At 44.3% G+C, this 18,841-nt stretch overlaps 1 protein-coding gene across 3 annotated transcripts in view; it reads right to left on the bottom strand.

Annotated features, from left to right (window-relative positions):
- Positions 1-420: 420 nt before the first annotated feature.
- The window catches only part of ZDHHC3 (zinc finger DHHC-type palmitoyltransferase 3), a 43,207-nt gene continuing 24,786 nt past the window's right edge, over positions 421-18,841 (bottom strand). Inside the window, exons 5-7 of one of the 3 annotated variants that reach the window (XM_066584637.1) lie at positions 17,002-17,083; positions 13,524-13,654; positions 421-2,129 (exon numbers count right to left, since the gene is read on the bottom strand). In XM_066584637.1, the coding sequence (XP_066440734.1) occupies positions 1,887-2,129; positions 13,524-13,654; positions 17,002-17,083 (456 nt within the window). In that variant the 3' untranslated portion in view covers positions 421-1,886. Of the gene's footprint in view, positions 2,130-4,317; positions 9,816-13,523; positions 13,655-17,001; positions 17,084-18,841 lie in introns of those variants that run through there. The other 2 variants (XM_066584636.1, XM_066584638.1) reach the window with 2 other exon arrangements.

Here is an 18,841-nt window from a genome sequence, read left to right as displayed (position 1 = left end):
ACTAAACCCAGAAGCACTGTGTCCCCGCAGGGATGAAGGTAAGCCCCGCACCAGGTAAACCCCTTTTGTCTCACCAGGGGTTACCTTCATCCCTGCTGCTGTTTCCCTTCATTGTGGCGATGAGGGGACTCCCTGGGGAGATGAAGGGAAGCCCTGGGGAGTCCCCTCATCCCCACAATGAAGGAAACTCCCCAGAGAAATGAAGGGAATCCTAGACAGGGATGAAGGGAGGCCCTGGCAATGGTCCCGTTCATCACTGCCATAGACCCCCTTCATCCCTACTGGTGTTTCCCTTCATTGCGGGGATGAGGGGACTCCCTGGGAAGATCAAGGGAAGCCCTGGGGAGTCCCCTCATCCCCACAATGAAGGGAACTCCCCAGGGAAATGAAGGGAAGCCCCGGCAGTGGCCCCCTTCATCCCTGCCGGAGACTAACAGGAGCATATAGCGGGATATTTAAAAAGTGAAAGCTTACTGCTTAGAAGGACTTCGGGGACGAGAGCTAAAGATCGCGGCAGCAGCCCCGAACAGCAGTGCATTTTTTCCCGTTGCTCATCAGCATTGTTTCAACACCAATATAGCTCGGGACTTCAGTGCGGATCAGTCATCCATTCACGTGATTTTTGTGCACGTTAGCCAAGATTTTTTGCATGGCTATCTTCTGCACGATTTTAATACCCGTGTGAATGTGCCCCAAGTCTGAAAGTACCCTACCAACATCTAAACATATGCCAAATTTGGTCAGTATATGTTGGTGAATGTATATTTACATAGCATAATGGAAAAGCAACACAGTTGCATTTACTTAGCCTATATATGCCCGAAGAACCGTGCGAGCAAAGCCCAAGAGAACACTGATCTACCAGAGTAAAAGAATTTCTGTGACTTTCACTCTTGTGGGACTTCAACCTTAGGACCTCCGGCACACATCATGTAAACTCCCATACTAGAAGCATCATAAATTCTATGTTAGATTTAGGGATCCATTAATAAAACACTTACTTGGATATCTTATATAAAAAGATGTCAATGTGTCCATTTTAAAGGCATGTAGGGTTATTTGCATCTAACGCTGCAATACCCACTGTTTCCCATTGCAATGGTATTCTTATATGTCAATCTACATAATGCTGTGTTCACACAATGGATTTGGTCCTGTGGAATCTGTAGAAGAAATCTACGGCTGACCTGTGGTTTTACAGTTGGAACACGACTCAGGTGCACGTATAGATTCAACGGTGCTAATCTGCATCTGGCTACCCAACGTGGTTTCCATTTTGAATTCTGACACGTCACTCCCTGCGATACGCATTTCAAATTCACAAATTCTGTACCCATTGATTCCCACTCAAAACAATGGAAGACAGATTTCACATGGACTATATGGAATCCATGCCAAGATCTGCATGAACATACCCCTAGAGGACGGAGTTCTGGGCAGTCATCTGCTTTATCTAGGGGCAACAATATAATAAGCCGAGCTGAGATGACAATAAAATGTGTAACATGTAATAAAAATATAATGGAGGACTATTAACACCAAATATGAAGAACTGGCCAAGTAACACAATGTTCAAGAGATGGAACCCACTACCAACCTGACCTAGAAAGGCTTGACTTCACAGCATAATGAAGCCCAAACCGCCCCATTGGTTTGCCCTATGTAGACATCTTTAGGTTCGGACCATCTGATGTACAAATGTAATATTTGGTTTGGCTGCCATTAGATATAAATGGACGAGGTTTTGGGTTGGTGGCGACTCTTTAACACTGTAAACCAACTGATACATTGCAACAAACATAAGAGATATAGAATTACAATTCACATCAAAATGGTTAATTTCATCAACATGTGACTCTGTTGCTCTTTAAAGTTGTTTTTGGTTCTTAGGAATTAGTACAGTGGCCAATGCCACCTCTTATTTCAATGACCTCCACATGTCCCTCCAACCTGCCAGTCACTATTTCACCTTTACCAGTTTCTATATCTTGTGGAACCTGATGATAGAGGGTTCCTGAGAAGGGACTAAACCACGCTGGAGAGAAGCCACCACCAAAAGCTTGCTTCATTCCATCCCAACTACTAGTCTTCTCCCAAGTGGGATTCTCCTTCTTCAGTCGTTCAATTCCCTGGAAGGGTAAAGAAAGGGGGACAAAACAAAATAATCAAGTCAGAACTTACATAAACCTGACACAATCATCATCCACATTTTAGCCTTTCTCATTAAGGGTTGCTAGTTACTGAACTACATTTCGGGCCTCTGGGACGATCATCTACGAGGGCTTGCTATACTAGAGGGAGATTATAGCTTCTTGCAGGAGGAGTAGGTAACGTCTGGCTTTAATGAATCAACAGAATGCAACACTTACCCAAAGGATTATTTGTATCAATGGATCTAGCGGCTGTCTGGAGATCTAGCAGTACTGACCGCAGATTGTCCGTGATGCGCATCTTATTTGTGGTTCTTTTTTACCCCAACACAGAATATAAATGGAAAAACATTGCAAGAAACCTTCGGTAAGGCCCCCTTCACACGAGTGCATTTGTCTGCGCCTCAGAGTATCTTTTTTCCGCACGCCCTTAAACGGGTTCTGTCACTAAAGAAGAAAAATGCTATACTTATCTATTCCTCCCCCATCGGTCTACTTACCAGATCTTAACCCTCACCTATCTTCTCCTGTCTCCTGCAGTCCGGGGGTTCACTTCAGCTCCAGCTGCCTGATTCTGCTCCTTCCTGTGAGGTTACGTACATTAGGTTGGCAGTCCGCCAATGTACGTTAGGTCACAGCTCACAGGCCAGCAGGAGGACTGCCTATCTTCTTCAGAGATTGCTCATGCGAGCTATCTCTGAAATAGATTACAATTCCTTCCTAGGCAGTGAAGCTACAGCACAGGGATGTGACCTTCACTGACCCAGCAGGAAGGAGTTTGTGATAAGCAGCCCTCATAACAAGCTGGGCCCAGCCTGCAGTGAGCTGACCTGGGGCACTGGAGAAGCTCAACCAGGAGAAGATGTGATAAGGAGACTGACAGGGAAGGAATAGGTAAGTTTAGATAATTTTTCTTTTAATGACAAAACCCCTTTAAGGAGAGCACCTAGAAGGTGTGGGGAGACTTATAAGGCCACCCATGCTCCTCTGGGAAATATGTGCAAGTGGTAAAAATGGAAGAATACCTCTGCAGCGCCACCTATTGGAAGGCAGCATTCCTGCAACTCAATGTCAGACTTTTTAAGCAAGTCTTGTAACAATGACTGGGGATTGTAAGCCAAAGCCAGAATAACCATATACAGACAGCTGTTTCGGGGGGATTGCCCCTCATCAGTGTGCAGCAGGTTTCTGGCTTCCTGACCAACGTATATAGGCCTCTCACTAGCCAAAAAAGAACGCAATATGTTCTATCTTACCGCGTATTATGTGCAATAGAGACGCATTATTCTCTATGAGAGCGCATTGCATTGCATATGTGTAGCATTTATATGCAACGTCGCTTGTAGACAGAGCTGGAAGTCTAAGACTGTGTTCACATGGGGCGGAATTTCTGTGTGGACTTTCTGCATGCATTTTTAAACCTGAGACTAAGCAGCAAAGTGGACGAGATTTGTAAAAATCTCATTCACTCGCCGCCGACAGTCCGCTGCGGACAAGCTGTGGAAACTGACATACGGTGCGGAATTGAAATCTGCGGCATATCAATTGTAGCGCCATCTCCGCTGCAGGCTCACTTCTCTCTATGGAAAGAGATTTCCACAGACGAATACAGGCTGAAAAACAGTTTCACACCGACGCCAAATGGCGCAGGTTTTGAAGCAGCCTTACCGCTGCGGAAATCTCCATGCGGTCCAACTGCTGACATTCCGCAAGATTTCCGTCCCATGGGAACCCAACCGAAGGAAAAAAAACCCAAAACACTGCGCATGACAGCGTGCGTGAGATACACTGTCATGCACAGTGAAAAAAAAAATCACTGCTATACGCAGTGATACACCGGCTTACAACACACTTGTGTGAGCCCGGCCTTACTGAGTCCAAGATGTGCTCTTCTTGCAGAATCATGCGGCGTATCACGCATCTCCTTGCGTATTGCGCATCCATTTATACCCATTGACTTCTATGGGAACCTTTGGTGCGTAAATGTGCACAAAAGTAGAGCATGCTGCTTTTGTTGCAAGAAGAGTAGTTCCTGTGAAGGAACCCATCGAAACCAATGTATTCCATTCTCTGGTAATGCGTGCTCTGACCCGTCCGTGTGAATCCAGCCTTACAGCGGCAGCTCAAGGCATGGAGAACAGACAATAATCCAGACAAGGCATTCAGGTCTTTTCTAGGAAAACTTTTATTGCATTAACGTTTTTGTTTTTAGTGTGGAAGTATAGACTGTACAGCGCTAAATGAGACGCAGCATTCACAGTTTAACAGAATCATTTAGTCCGTCACAACCCAGCAAATTGTTCCTAGGACTTCGGAAGCCCAGTTTTGGGGGAGTTTATAACATCCAGCATGAATTCCAGAACATTAGAAATTGAAATAAACAAAAACTATCTAAAAAGGTACAACTTCTTGCCCAAAAGTAATAAAAAAGTGTTCTGCAAACTGTTAGGAATGGAATGTTTCCTGAATGTACAAGTAAACACTTCTAGCTGCAGACGTGATATGAACAATATATGTAAGGTTTGTGCCGCAGTCCGGAACCAAGAAGTACAATGTGGCTAGATGTAATCCGGGTGTTGAGGGTATATAGTCGGGTTCACGTATCCTACCCTGATTACCGCCTCATTGTATAATATGATGGAACGGATTGCAGGTTCATTTCTGCAGTCAACTTAAAAAATAAAAGTTTAGTGTTTGGTTGATGATTGGTGTAAGAATACATGATGGACGAGGAGGTCTAGTAGATCATGTGCCGACTGCACCCATGGAAGAACCCCAGTAGGTCACACTTATCCAATGAACTGTTAACCAAAGCCTTATATACCCATGAGATTTCTAATAAAGGTGACCATTAAACCTATGCCCAATGAGGTCGGGGTGTAACAGTATCAGGACCCAGTCTGTCGAACGTAAGGCCCGGATTCACACGACCGTATGTGCGCAGCATGTTCTATGTTCCTGGCCATTTCAATGGCGGGGACCGTGGTTATGTGTTTTTTGCATGCGCAAATGTGTACAATTTGCGCACACAAAAAGCACAGTAAAACACACAGATGGCTGCACAAAACCGCGACCGCCAATGCGCATACGTCCGTGTGAATCCGGCCTTCACAGATATATCTTTGGAAGTGTAGCTTCAAAGATTGGCAAAGTGGCAACCAGCCATTACCGTACATTAAAAAAGTATTAATCCCAACACAAAGACGACGGGGTCAGACGAAAAAAAGGATTTTAGAGGCACCCATTATTTATCCTAAATAAACCAGGGAATAAAAAAAATACAGCAAGTAATAGAAAACCTCCAAGAGTATGGTCAGAAAAAAACAGAAAGAGCAAAAACACTAAGTTGCCATTAAACTGTGATGGAACTACAAGTACAGTTTTCAGTCGTGTCGGCTAATACTCTATGGGAATCGTTTCAGATCATCATTTACACAACTTGTACAATTGAAGATAATTGGGTGGATTGTACTAGAACCTCAGAGAATCACTGGCATGTGATCTCACTGCGAGGACCACATACTACCCATGATGAGGGCTCCTGCACACGGCGGCGGTACACGAGGCCTTAGAATACACGTCTATGCAGTTGGTGCACAATGCCAGACAGGAGGCATAGTAATCGGGCAGGACATACAGTCATTGCTAGACTGAACTAATACTAACAATAGCACACCTTCACTAGATACACCAGGGGATCCGGCACACGGAATGGTTAAAAATGCTAACATATGATACTAAATGCGTAAATTCAGCTTTTGATCACTTATGGAGCTATAGAGTACTAAGCAAAAGTTGTAGACCGGCGTGGAAAAAATGCTGCTAAGCAATTTTTCAGAAATAGAAGGCATCTGATTGGCTCCCAATTCTTTCTGCAGCAAGACAATAACCCAAAAGACAAAGCCAATGTCATTAAGAACTTTCTCCTATGTAAAGAAGAACAGGGAGTCCTGGAAGTGATGATGTGGCCTCCACAAATTTTTGACCTAGAAATCAGTCTGTCTGGGATTACATGATAGAGAGAAGGATTCTCTCAAAATCCACAGAAGATCTCTGGAACACACTTCCTGCTGAGTTCTTTCAAAAATTGTGTGCAAGTGTACCTAGAAGAACTGATACCGTTTTGAAGGCAAAAAGTGGTCCCATCTACATTTGTCTTTTGTTCATTGACAAAACTAAACTATTAACACTTCTGTTTTTGAAAGCATTCGTACTTTTTAGCTTTTTTTCCACACCTGCCTAAAACTTTTGTACAGTATTGTACATACATGCCTGTATAATCTCGATTTCAAGAATGGGACCAACATGGGGGGTCTGGGTCATCCTTCATTTGATCACAGCATTTCAGTATTTAATCATCCATTTAAAAAAATAATAATAATCTGGAGCGGATCCTAAATGCAGACAATTCTAATGGAAAGATTCCTATTTGTTCTTTTAAATTAGGCTTAAAAATATAGATTAAAAAAAAACAACAAAAACACGACAGGTTAAATGTTGAGGGCCGAAGCCCGATTTGACCACGATAATGAAGTAGCACCATCAGAACTCATAAGCCATTTAACAGTCAGCATATTAACCCTTTGCAATCCAATTTTGGATTCAGGGTTTTCTAGGGGGCTTTCTCTTTCTGCCATTATACAATGGCGCCATCTGCTGGCTAGAGCCAGTACTGCAGTACGGGACATGCTGGAGAGGCCCCTGACAACAGAGCGGCCAGTAATATACAGTAAGAATACCCTGCCGGACGTCTTCCAACATCGGAGCTGTACAGCCTTCAATCAGAATGTCTGAAGACGTCAGACAGGGGATTGGAAAGGGTTAAATATTTCACCAGTGTTGGTTCACATCCGAAGTATTCCCTATGACAATTCCCCATGTAGCTCATGACACTCCGGTATGTAGTCATGGACAACTCGGACTTCAACTGCAGCTTAGGAAGGAACCACAGATCTCCCGATTGGCCTGATTCTGGTAACTGGGACTATGAGGACACATTGAACTCCAAAAAGAGCAAAAGCTGAATTTTTAGTTTATGCTTGAAATTACATTAAAAAGAAGTTCCACCATCTGATAAGTTGGGCTTTAATAATGTAATTGTGCAAGAACAGCCTAGCGTGTGAGAGGCCAGATATCAGGCACTTACAGGACTGCCAGGGTAACCAATTAGGAGAGTCTTCAGAGTAATAAACCAAAGTGTCATAGAGTTTTATATAAGCTACTTGGAAGTTGGCAATCTTTTCATTGTCAATGTTTCTCAATTAAGATTTTTTTTTTTTTTAATTTACTTCCACAAATTTCCATCCGTAATTCTTTATATTTTTATTAACCCTTTCCAATCCAATGTTTCCTAAAAGGCTTTGTGTTTTTGCTGTTATACAACGGTGCCATCTGCTGGTTAAAGCCAGTGGGTGTGCACCAGAGAGGCTCAGACAGCAGAGCGTCTGGCGATAGACTGTAAGAATACCTTGTCGGACATCCGACATTGGAGCTGTACAAGCTTCAATCAGAATGTAGTAAGATGTCAGATAGTGGATTGGAAAGGGTTAATCTGCGTAGATCGCTCTAATATGACTAAGGTAGGAAATTTGATGCTTTTGCAAGTTCTAAAAGTTGGGCTGTATGGGAATGAAATCTAAAACTTTCTGTAATATACTTACCTGTATCATTTGCTGGGTCCGTATCCTCTCTCTGCACACAGCGCTTTGTAATGAACTGTCTCTGTGGCAGGAGTGGTCCTCTAAGAGGGTCTTTTGTCTGAGCGGACCAGCAGCACGTGAACAGTGCAAAATTGATAAATGCAAAGTACTGTAAGGCCTGACTGCACACGGGCGGATTTTTACTGTGGAGTCCGGAGGGGGCGTCTGCCTCTAGATTCCACAGCAATAACCCTCCATAGCATGCTACGGAAAAATGATTCTTCATGTACACAAGCGAAAGCCAATTGCGGTTTCCGCACGTGGATGTAAAAAAAATTGCAGCATGCTCGATTTTACTGCGGTTCCTGCACAGATGGCTTCCGTTGAAGTCAATGGAACCGTCCGACCCGCAGCCTGTCTGCAGTTGACACTGCGGACGGGCTGTGGATCTGCAGTACAGAAGAAAGAAGACACGGACAGGTACGCAAGGTCACTGTCCGCGGGTGGATTCCGTGTGGGATTCCCCATGTGTAATCCGCATGTGCTCTGGATATGACGCCTAAGAGAGAAAATTCTGACCAGGGACAGGACTGACGGTATATTACCTGCAGTAGTTCTTCTCTGCTGCCCTTCTTAGTATTCCAAGATGCCTGCAGCAATTTTTCTAACTACCTAATAACACACTGTGCACTGCTCTCCAATAGGGCAGTTTTGATCACTTGATTCTCTCTGGCCAATCAGAGAGCAGGTAGAGTGAATTGGTATTCTAACATTACCAATGTAGGGATTAGGTAGTCTGAAAATTGTGTCGGCCATCTTGGAAGGCCAAAAGCAGGACCTGGAACCAGCAGAGAGGAGAGACGACAGAAGAGCAACTGCAGATAATATTCTTTCTACCCCTTCCGGCCCTGGGACAGAATTTTGTCCTGCAAACGGAGAGTTGGGTTACACCCATAAAGCCCAACTTTGGGAAAAGACCTTTAAAGCTCCACAAATCCAGTAACAGTGGGAGTTCCTAAGGTTCTAATGCTTTATACATCATGGGTAATGCCTGGATATAAGTAGATGTACTTAGGATAATACACTTTATACTACAAAAGGTAAGTCCAAACATAGTGGCTGACGCGGTTTTACCACAACCTGGCGGTTTCAACTTGATTAATCTGTACAACCGTTGGCTATTAACCGTCTATTAGAAAACCGAATCGATATGTGTAAAGTCACGTGCCAATATGATTTTCAGAAGCCACGTGCGCACTCACCCTTATGAGAAGGCGGACATTATGAGAAACCTTCAAGAACATACTTTGTAACATGAGTAGTTTGTGGTCTTCTCACAACAGAAGGATTATGCAATTGTTTAATCACGTTTCAAAAAAGGTCGAGAACCTTCTAAATCCATAATACTCTTACAAATCCTAAAGTCTATGACTGATCTTCATCTTTCACTGGTTTTCCTGGAAGTTACGAACGTTACCATATTCAAGTTTTCCTCAAAAATGATGGATCCTAACGACTAGGCCCCAGACAGGTTGGTGGTTAGTTGGCACGGTCAGCTATGGCAAATGATGGCAGATGAGGTCAAATCAGGTTGGTTAGCAGAGCTGGAAGTAATAAAGAGCCAAGGAAAGACAATCATTGTGTTATTGTGAAGGAAGCAGAGAAACGAAGGAAAATAGAATGATCTAATGGTTCCAGAACACAAGAGCAAACACAACGGCTGGACGCTGGCAGCTTCTTCTCAGCGGTAAACTCTCGCCATTTCAAAAATAGAATAAAGTTGTATTTTTATGAAACATTCAATGTCAAGCTGTTCAATGGAAGTAATGTGGGGTCTTTCTATGCCGCAAAGCTGGCACAGAACTCCTCAGACCACATATTGGTAAGGATCTGCTTTTCCCTGGTCTGGTGTGGCGAGGGGGCTAAGCCATGCTATTGAGAACGGATGGCCAAATACTGCCTTCAGGTTCATCCATTTAGTTTTTTTAGCCCATCTTCTCTCTTCCTTTTTCAACTGTTCTATTCCCTGAAAACAGAAAGATCGAAAACTTTCAGTAAAGATGGAGGACTACGGCTCTACTTTACAGGATGATATATGGGTTATGCGGAGATCATGGTGATGGCTTTGTGGAAATGGGTCAGGGTGGAGGAGTCATTTAGAGCTCCAAACCAAGGGGGCAGAAAATGGATGGATTGTGTCTAACCTCTAGAAAGTGTTGTCTTCACAAAATATATAGCACAAAACTGGGGGCCACCAACACCACAAAACAGTCACAAAAACATACATTTGGGAGGATTATATTTTTTAGTATAGAGAAGAGAAATGTTAAAAGAAAGCATCAGGCAGAAAACACACATAAAAGTCTTCGACAACAATCGCACTACTAAGACATTACGGAATACTGGTGATAATAGTGAATCTATGCGCTAATAGTATCTCTGGCATTATGACGGTGGTCCAGGAGGCAAAGATGAACCTACACCAAGTTTCCTGATACACTTCTGTTATCAGAAGTTGCAGTTGGTGGTCCAAACACTAAGACCCCTACCAAATTGCTAGAAGCAAGGTTTTGTGTCACCAGGCTGAGCACTGGGTTCTTTTTGCCCCTCGTCAACTTGACCTGGAGAACTGCATAATGCCTGTACTCTGCTCTCCATAGAGAGTCCACGGGAGGGGAAGAGGCACGGTGCCCGGTGCCCAGATGCCCAACAATCACAACATCTGACAGAAGGACCATGACTCTTTCGGTACCTGACTATTTTCTACTGTCTAAAACACTCCATACTTGACTGTTAGTAGCAGGAGGATTATACGGTTGTTATATCAAGGTAGCAGGACCCTAAAAGAAGGACGGCCAGAAAGGAGCTCTTATATTGAAAATCATGGCCTGACAGCAAAATGCCAGCTAAGTGGGAAAATAGAGCAGTTCAGAAACAGTTAAGCAATTAGAGATCGTTGCCATCATCTGTGATAGTTAAGAAGCCAAACTACTAATGTATACAGCTTTATCAATGGAGTTGGTTTATTTAGGTTATTGGTGATGATTAACCAATTAGTCGTTGCAGATTCTGGGTCACGCTATGGATCAACTCTCGCCATTTTTGTCTATGAAGTACAGCTTCTTCTACCTGGCAAATCGTGACGCTAGTGTCTGCCATGGTTGTGTCTAACCAGCCAGTTCTTCGACAACCTCTTCTTCGTGGGCCACTGAACATCCTCTAATATCTAAATATATCTAAAGTGACGCGCGGACCACAAGAAGCACGCAGCGTAGAGGCCGGATGGCTCAACATACTAGAGGTAAGCAAAATTGTGGGGGCCGGCGAGAGCAGCTCCTCTGTCTGCACGTAGAATCGTGAAGGCTTGGAGATCAGCTTGTCGCCTTGTGAGTAAAAGCCCGTTCACATGGGCAGATAATCTTTCGTATTTCTGCGATTCAGCGAGAATCTGAATGATTATCGCTCTGTGTAAATGCATGCCTCGACTGAACGAGAAATTGTTCGCCTATCGTTCAGTTTATTCATGAAGAAAATCGAATGAGGAATCTGCCCTTGTAAACAGGCAGTCGCTCATTTATCAACGACTGCCTATTTACTGTATATGGAGGCGGGTGGGCTGGAACGATCCCATGACCTGGGCATCTGCGTCCGACAGGTCATCCCGGGTAATAGCACCCTAGTAGTCTGAGGGTAGAGAGCAGTTCACCTCCTTGCGAGTGATATTGCATAATGCTGGGAAATTGGCTTATATCTTTGCAATTAATATTGTATGGGGTGGGGAGGATTGTTCATCTATTTGCGAGTAATATGGTAGTGCATTGGCAACTGTGGAAACTTCTGCCATAATGTAGAAAACAAAGTAACAGTGAATACGAGTACCATCAGACTATGTACGTCACTAACTATTAAAGGGATATTCCCATCAGAGAGTTGCATGGCATATCTGCATATGACATTAAAGTCTGATGGAGGCTGGTCCCACCTCCGGATCCATCTGTAGTTCTGGCCCCACTGCATACAGTGGCAGAGTAGAGGCATGACGATTGCTAACCCGTCCAACCTACTGCGATTGACAGCTTTCTAGCTATTAGAATGCATACTTACAGACGTGTCACTCACGGCAGGTGAGCGGGGTAAGGATAGCATTAAGTACCTCACCGATTCCCTTTAAAGATAACACCGAAATCACATAGCAACATGCTTCTGTAACTTTCTAAGCACAATGTCCAATTGTCTACCAGCAGTTTTTGTACACGGTGATCGACACTGTAATATAGTTCATATTCATTGGCTGGTGGGATTCACTGGCGTATACGCCGCATGATATGAAGCTCCATATATGGAATATATTTTTATGCCATAAAAGCTGCCCCAATTCGCACAACAAGACGATTTTTGTGCTTGAAAGACATGAAAAGAAAACTTATGTTCTCATATGGCCATATTTACTCTTCACACCTTTTACGCTCATAGGAACTGAACCACAACTGGATGAGGCACATGGCGTACCTGAACAGAACCAGGCGGACCCCACTGACTAACGAGGTCCGTCTAACTTACAGTGTGCCGCCCAACGTCTTTCTGGTTGAAATCGTGCGTTGTCGTCTGGGATTTTGTGCCTGATCTGCAGCGGAGGCTCCGAACAGAACCGCCAGCGCAGATGTGAATACGGCCCAACATAACAGCTGAGGATATACATCTGAAAATAATTTTTCACTATTTTGCCATTTGTAAAATTTACTTTCTAAATTTCATCTGTGATTCTTAGAGGTTTTTCTGAGATCATAAAAAAATTGGTCAAAAAGGAAAAAAACTGCATAAAATAAACAATAAATACTCACCTGTTAAATCCCCCTGCTCGGGCGGTCCCTACTGGTCTTACTTTACTTGACTGCAGCGATGTTTTCCCTGTTTACCCTCCTGACCACTACAGCCAATCACTGGTCTTAGCAGTGTGTAATACAAGACTGCTGAGGCAAGTGATTGGCTACGTGGGTATGTGGGCATGTCATTGTGACTACCAAGGAAGCCAAAAGACTTTCTGGAACCACCAAAGCGGCTGTGCTGAAGTGGGGAGCATTCATTTTTTGTTATTTTATGCAATTCCAGCCTTTAGGCAATTTTTTTAAAGATCTCACAAAACCAGTTTAAGCAAAATACCTCTTTATGAGCATTAACCAAGAGGGACTCCACCTTGTTGAGCCCTCTTATAGAGGTTGTCCATCTTATTCCAGTTTTATGTATACAGGTTTCCCATGTATAAAAATAACAAACACGCCTATACTCAACTCTCCCAGCTTCCTGCTGTGTTCAGTGACGCCACTCCGGGGCTCCCGTGACATATCGTGTAAAGGCTGCAGCAGCCGATGCATGGGACGTCGCAGGCTGCTGCAGCCAATGACCAGGCTCAGAGCTTGATTGCTGGGAGAGGAGAGTATAGTTTTGTTATTTCTACATATATCTCTATCTCTGACAACCCCTTTAAGATTAAAGGGATTTTCTAAAATTAGAGAAACAGGCTACCATGTTCTAAAAAGACAGCATCACACTTGTCCACAGGTTGTTTGTGATATTGCAGCTCAGCCTTATTCATTTCCTCATAAAGTGATGGTAAAAAAGGGTAAGAAAGATACATTTAATTGAACGCTTCTAGTATAAGCGAACATTAATTCTAACTTCCCAAACATTTGACTGTGACTAACATACAGACACGAGGTACGGACCAGGAACTCACCGTTTCATCAGTACAGATTGAGTGTACTTGTGTGCCAAACATCACAGCAGTGAAGATAAGGAAAAGTAACCCCTCGAAACAAAGTAGGATAAGGAGGATGACGGTGGTTGGTGGAGAGAAGGAGCTGCATTCTATGGGAACAAGACGAGAGGAGATTAGAGCAGTGCGGTCGGACGGGTGTGAGCAGATTAGAGCAGTGCGGTCGGACGGGTGTGAGCAGATTAAAGCAGTGCGGTCGGACGGGTGTGAGCAGATTAGAGCAGTGCGGTCGGACGGGTGTGAGCAGATTAGAGCAGTGCAGTCGGACGGGTGTGAGCAGATTAGAGCAGTGCGGTCGGACGGGTGTGAGCAGATTAGAGCAGTGCGGTCGGACGGGTGTGAGCAGGTACAAGGGGCAGGTTTCACCATTACTAGTATCACACGGTTCAGGAGATTTTGCTTCTGTGTTTTTATCGCCTAGACAGGAAAGTTTTTGTAAACTTAATACAATGAGTGCTGAAATCTATATAGAAAGGACTTATTCAAAATGTGAGAATCCAAGCAGAAACAGGGAGGGGTCACGGCTCTCTAACCACAAGAAGTGACTGCAGCTATACCCCCCGCTGTGTGTGCTGGCTCATAGAGGCTATTCACAAGCAGCGCTCCCTCCCTCCTCTATATGCCTTTTAGGTTATGTGGATAGGGTCGTTCTCATGAGACACTTTATTTTGGCCTTCAGGATGCTGCAATTTTCTTCTTCATTATTCCATCCCTGACTTCCAAGAGGCATAAGCCAAGGTTCACACAGGGCGGATTTGCCGCGGTTCTGCCGCAGCAGATCCGCCCGCGGCGGCTAATCTCGGGATTAGCCAGCCATGTGGATGAGGTTCCTCAGAAACCTCGTCCACACGGGACGGCTAATCCGCTGCGGTAAATCCGGTTGAAACCGCGGCTGCGGCCGCTATGGTTTCAAAAGAAGCAGCATGTCTGTTTACTTTCGTTTTTTTGTTTATTTATGTCACGGCTGCGCTCTCCTCTATGGGAGAGCCGGCCGCGACAGAAAAGCATGCGGCCGAGCCGCTTCACAGCCGCTGCGGCGGTTCTCCCGGCCAAACCGCGAGATTTCCGACGGGAATCCGCCCTGTGTGAACCCAGCCTAAGTTTATTTTCCTGTCGCCCCTGTCGTAGGAGGGCTTTGTTTTTGGATTGTATATCTTTTTAATTGCACTATTTTTGGATACACATAATGTATTGAGAAACTTGAGGGGGGGGCTCCCCAAAAAACTACATATTTAATAAATGTCTATGTTTTGGGGTTTTTGTTTTTTTAAAGACTAAGACACTACATCTGCTTTCACACAGGAGTGATAGTCACTTACTGAATGGAGGCAGACGGTGCCGGAGCTCTCTTCGGACCACCCACCTCCATTCACTGCAAACTTGGGTTGATAGTCGCTTGGGTTTAACCCTTTCCAAACCAATTTGTATCCTGGTTTTCCTAGGGAGCTTACTCTTTATGCCGTTACACAACAGCGCCATCTGCTGACTAAAGCCAGTACTGCATGAGGTGACACGTTGGATAGGCTCCGACAGCAGAGAGGCTGGAAATATACAGTAAGAGAACTACGACAGACATGTTCCAACATTGGAGCTGTACAGCCTAAATCATAATGTCTTAAGACATCAGACAGTGGATTGGAAAGGGTTACTGGGAGTGACTCTGAGAAGGCAGCAGTTCCTTGCTCAGTTCCTTGTCAGTGGTTTTGTGTAAATGGGCCGACTATCACCGAAAAGCACTGCTTCCAGCGATCACTCAGGCAATAATAATCCCATTTAAAGCTACCTTAATGTGTTATAACTCACCGCTCCATAGTTTGTTAACCCTTGCAATTACTCGTCTGTGGGTTTGGGTGGGTTAAGAAAAGAAGATATCTTTTTAATGGTTTAAGATAACATGTCAAAGCGAGTTAGCACGGACGAGTTAAGCTGCGCTACACCTGTATTCCGAGAGCCATAATTATAATATATATAATTTTATTATAATTTTTTTCCATCAGTATCCACTCTTCGGGTTGAACAGTGTGATATGGTAATTTATAGAGCAGGCCATTACAGAAGCACAGCGGCACCAGTAATATGTACTTTTTCTTTTTAATTTTTTGACATAATAAGCATCTCAATTGCGCTTTTTGTTTTTCCCCCCATCCCACTAAGGGACTTGACCATGTATGAACTTGATTGCTGTAGTACTTATTTACTGCAGTGTATTATGCCTCTTTAGCGCAACACTGACAGACATCCTATAAGACCCTGCTTCTGGCTGCCATAATAGGCCATGGGCACACGAGGCAATACAGTGACAGTGGAAACCAATGGTTGGGATCAGAATTATCTGTGATCGGGGTCATTGCAGCAGAATGTCATCTGTAATCTATAGCTGGGTTAATATTCAGGGAATTACATAATAAGCAATATTCTGGTATAATGTTGCAGAAAAGCTGACGGACAGTCCTCTTCTCCCGATGCTCTACCTGCAGACTGTGAGCCGTATAGTGGGCCCGCGGCTTGCCTCCTCCTGGTGAGGCCCGTTATGGACATCTTATGAACACCATTCTTTACAGAGTGACTGTATCAGTTGCCTAACACCAAACAGATATTTTAAACATTTTTTTTTCATCCGGGTTCGTGATACAGGCTCCTATCCCCACTAGGAACTAGAGCAGGTGTCCCCTGCCCTACACCAAAAATAAGGCCTAGCGGCACAACCCCCCCCAAAAAAGCAATGTATCATCTAATAGGCTCTGTCCAGCTCTGCCGCATGTCTCCTCTGCATCTCCGGCACTTGTTTGAAGAGTTCTACTAGCAGGATCAAAATCCCCGCCTCCAAGAAGGGCTGGCTGTGATTGGTTCACGAGCTTCACGTATCAGCCAATCAGAGCCAGCGCTCGATGAACCAGTCACAGCTATTCAATCCAAAGAGATTCGTGAAGAGAATTTTCAAAAATTCCAGATATGCAAGGTGTTGGTGCCATATTATGCACAGATGGCTATGGGTATATGTCTCGCAGCCGTTACCTTCTTATCCTGTCCTCTGTTTCTGAAGTTTCCGGACATCACTAATTTCCAAGACAGCCGCCACATCCCAACTGATATGCAGATTGAAACTACATTTCCCACTATTCCCCACTCTGTACTTCCTTCCCGTGTATGTCCCCAATAAGTGCTCTCCTGCTTATCGGTCAACAATCAAGTCCTGAATACAAAAAAAGCCATCCCTGGTCTGTCGTTCCTACTGAGCATGCCCGACCTGAAGCGCTGGAATGCCTATAGGACGTATCCATGGCAACTGGTGAATAAACCCTCCCGAAGTGCCGGGAGAAGGTGATGGTTTATACAGCCGCAAACCAAAAATCTAAAGCAGAACCACATTGTAAACTTTAGCATTCATCTCACATCAACTTTGTCTAACCGGAGAACCCTTTAGTACATATGTACTCACTTGTCCAATCTTCTTCAAAACAGTAGAGGAAATGAAAGCCCACCATGATGAGAGCGTGCAAGGAAATCAGGGCTATATACATCTGAAAAACAAAGAAGATGCCGACTCAGTCAAACAAACATCATAATACAAGATTTACCAGATTACCGTATATACTTGAGTATTAGCCGACCCGAGTATAAGCCGAGACAACAAATTTCACCACAAAAAACTGGGAAAACTTATTGACTCGAGTATAAGCTGAGCTATACTCCAGTATATACTAGGTAAAAAAACCCTCCATACTCCCCTCCCAGTCGGCAACTGTGTCTGTGCGATAAGCTGCTTGAATTTTCCCTGCTGTCATCCCCCACCGTCCTCTCTGCTTGGCTCTGTCAGTGCTGTGTAAGTAAGTGCTGTGATTGGATTGAGCGCCAGCCAATCACAGCTGGTGCTTAATCCAATCACAGCGCTTACTTACACAGCTCTGACGCCAGGGGATTTGAAAGCCAAGCAGGGAGATGACAGCGGGGAGAATTCTAAAGCAGCTCGATTGACTGTGAATAATCGAGCGCCGGCTATGATTGGCTGACGCTCAATCCAATCACAGCTGTTACTTACACAGCGCTGACGGTGGGGGATGACAGAGCCGAGCAAAGAGGATGGCCGGGGATGACAGCGGAGAGAATTCAAGCAGACGCTGGCTGGGAGGTGAGTATGGAGGGTTTTTTTAACCCTTCCCTGACTCGAGTATAAGCTGAGAGGGGCTTTTTCAGCACAAAAAAATGTGCTGAAAAACTAGGCTTATACTCGAGTATATACGGTACTTCACTTTCAACCAAAATGAATATTAAAATGCTAGAGGTTAGTTTCCAGAAAGTGTCAAGTAACTTCCTAGTTTATCAACAGAACAGACGTCCTTCACCTGCTGTATACGCCGCCAACGAAGACTTCCTACTGGATGCTGCAAGGATCTTCCCCGCTCTCCTCTGTAATTGGTGCGGCCCCAATGATCATACCGCTATGAAATATCTTAATGATGTATCAAAAATGATAAAAGAATAGCTCTTTAACCCCTGACCAACCATATAATACAAATATACTGTGGTCACAAAGAGTTTTGGAGCCGGCTTGGTCCAGAGTCTGGCTCTATAACTGGTGAAATTCAACTGTTTCTGGTTTTAATCAGCCACAATTGGAGTTAGTTCTGATTATGGCCGTTAACTATTTAGATACTGCAGTCAGCTGACCACATGTCTAAGTAGCTAGGCTCCGATGCCCTACCACCCTCCCCCAGGTACACAAACATGAGGTACCAATGTATTAGCATGGCAGCCGAGGGCATATTAAGCCCTGCCACAGGCTGGGTTAATAGGCAACACTGAAAAGTACTATATACTGCAATACTGAAGTATTGTAGTAGAAGGAAGAAGTGATCACAAGTTAAAGTCCCCTATGGAGACTTTAAAAAAAAAAAAAATGTAGAAAAAGGTTTAATAAACTTTTTAAAAATAGTTTAAAAAGTTTAGGTATTTTATTTTTTAAAAAAAATCAGAAAACAATGAAGAGAAAAACATTTTGTATTGTGCGTGTAAAAGTCCAAACTATTATCATATCACACCATTTAGCCTGCAATGTGGAGAAAAATTATTAGAGATGAGTAAGCATACTCGCTAAGGGCAATTGCTTGAGGAAGCATTGCCCTTAGCGGGTACCTGCCCGCTCGAGAGAAAAGGTTCGGGTGCCAGCACGGGGGAGCGGTGAGTAGCGGCAGTCAGCAGGGGGGAGCGGGGGTGAGAGAGGGAGAGAGAGGGAGAGAGAGATCTCCCCTCCGTTCCTCCCTGCTCTCCCCCGCAGCTCC

The sequence above is a fragment of the Eleutherodactylus coqui genome, chromosome 12 (assembly GCF_035609145.1).
Source record: "Eleutherodactylus coqui strain aEleCoq1 chromosome 12, aEleCoq1.hap1, whole genome shotgun sequence".
In the NCBI taxonomy this organism is placed as follows: domain Eukaryota; kingdom Metazoa; phylum Chordata; class Amphibia; order Anura; family Eleutherodactylidae; genus Eleutherodactylus; species Eleutherodactylus coqui.
The sequence above is the reverse complement of the archived record's forward strand: the minus strand, read 5'-3'. Positions and strand labels throughout refer to the sequence as shown.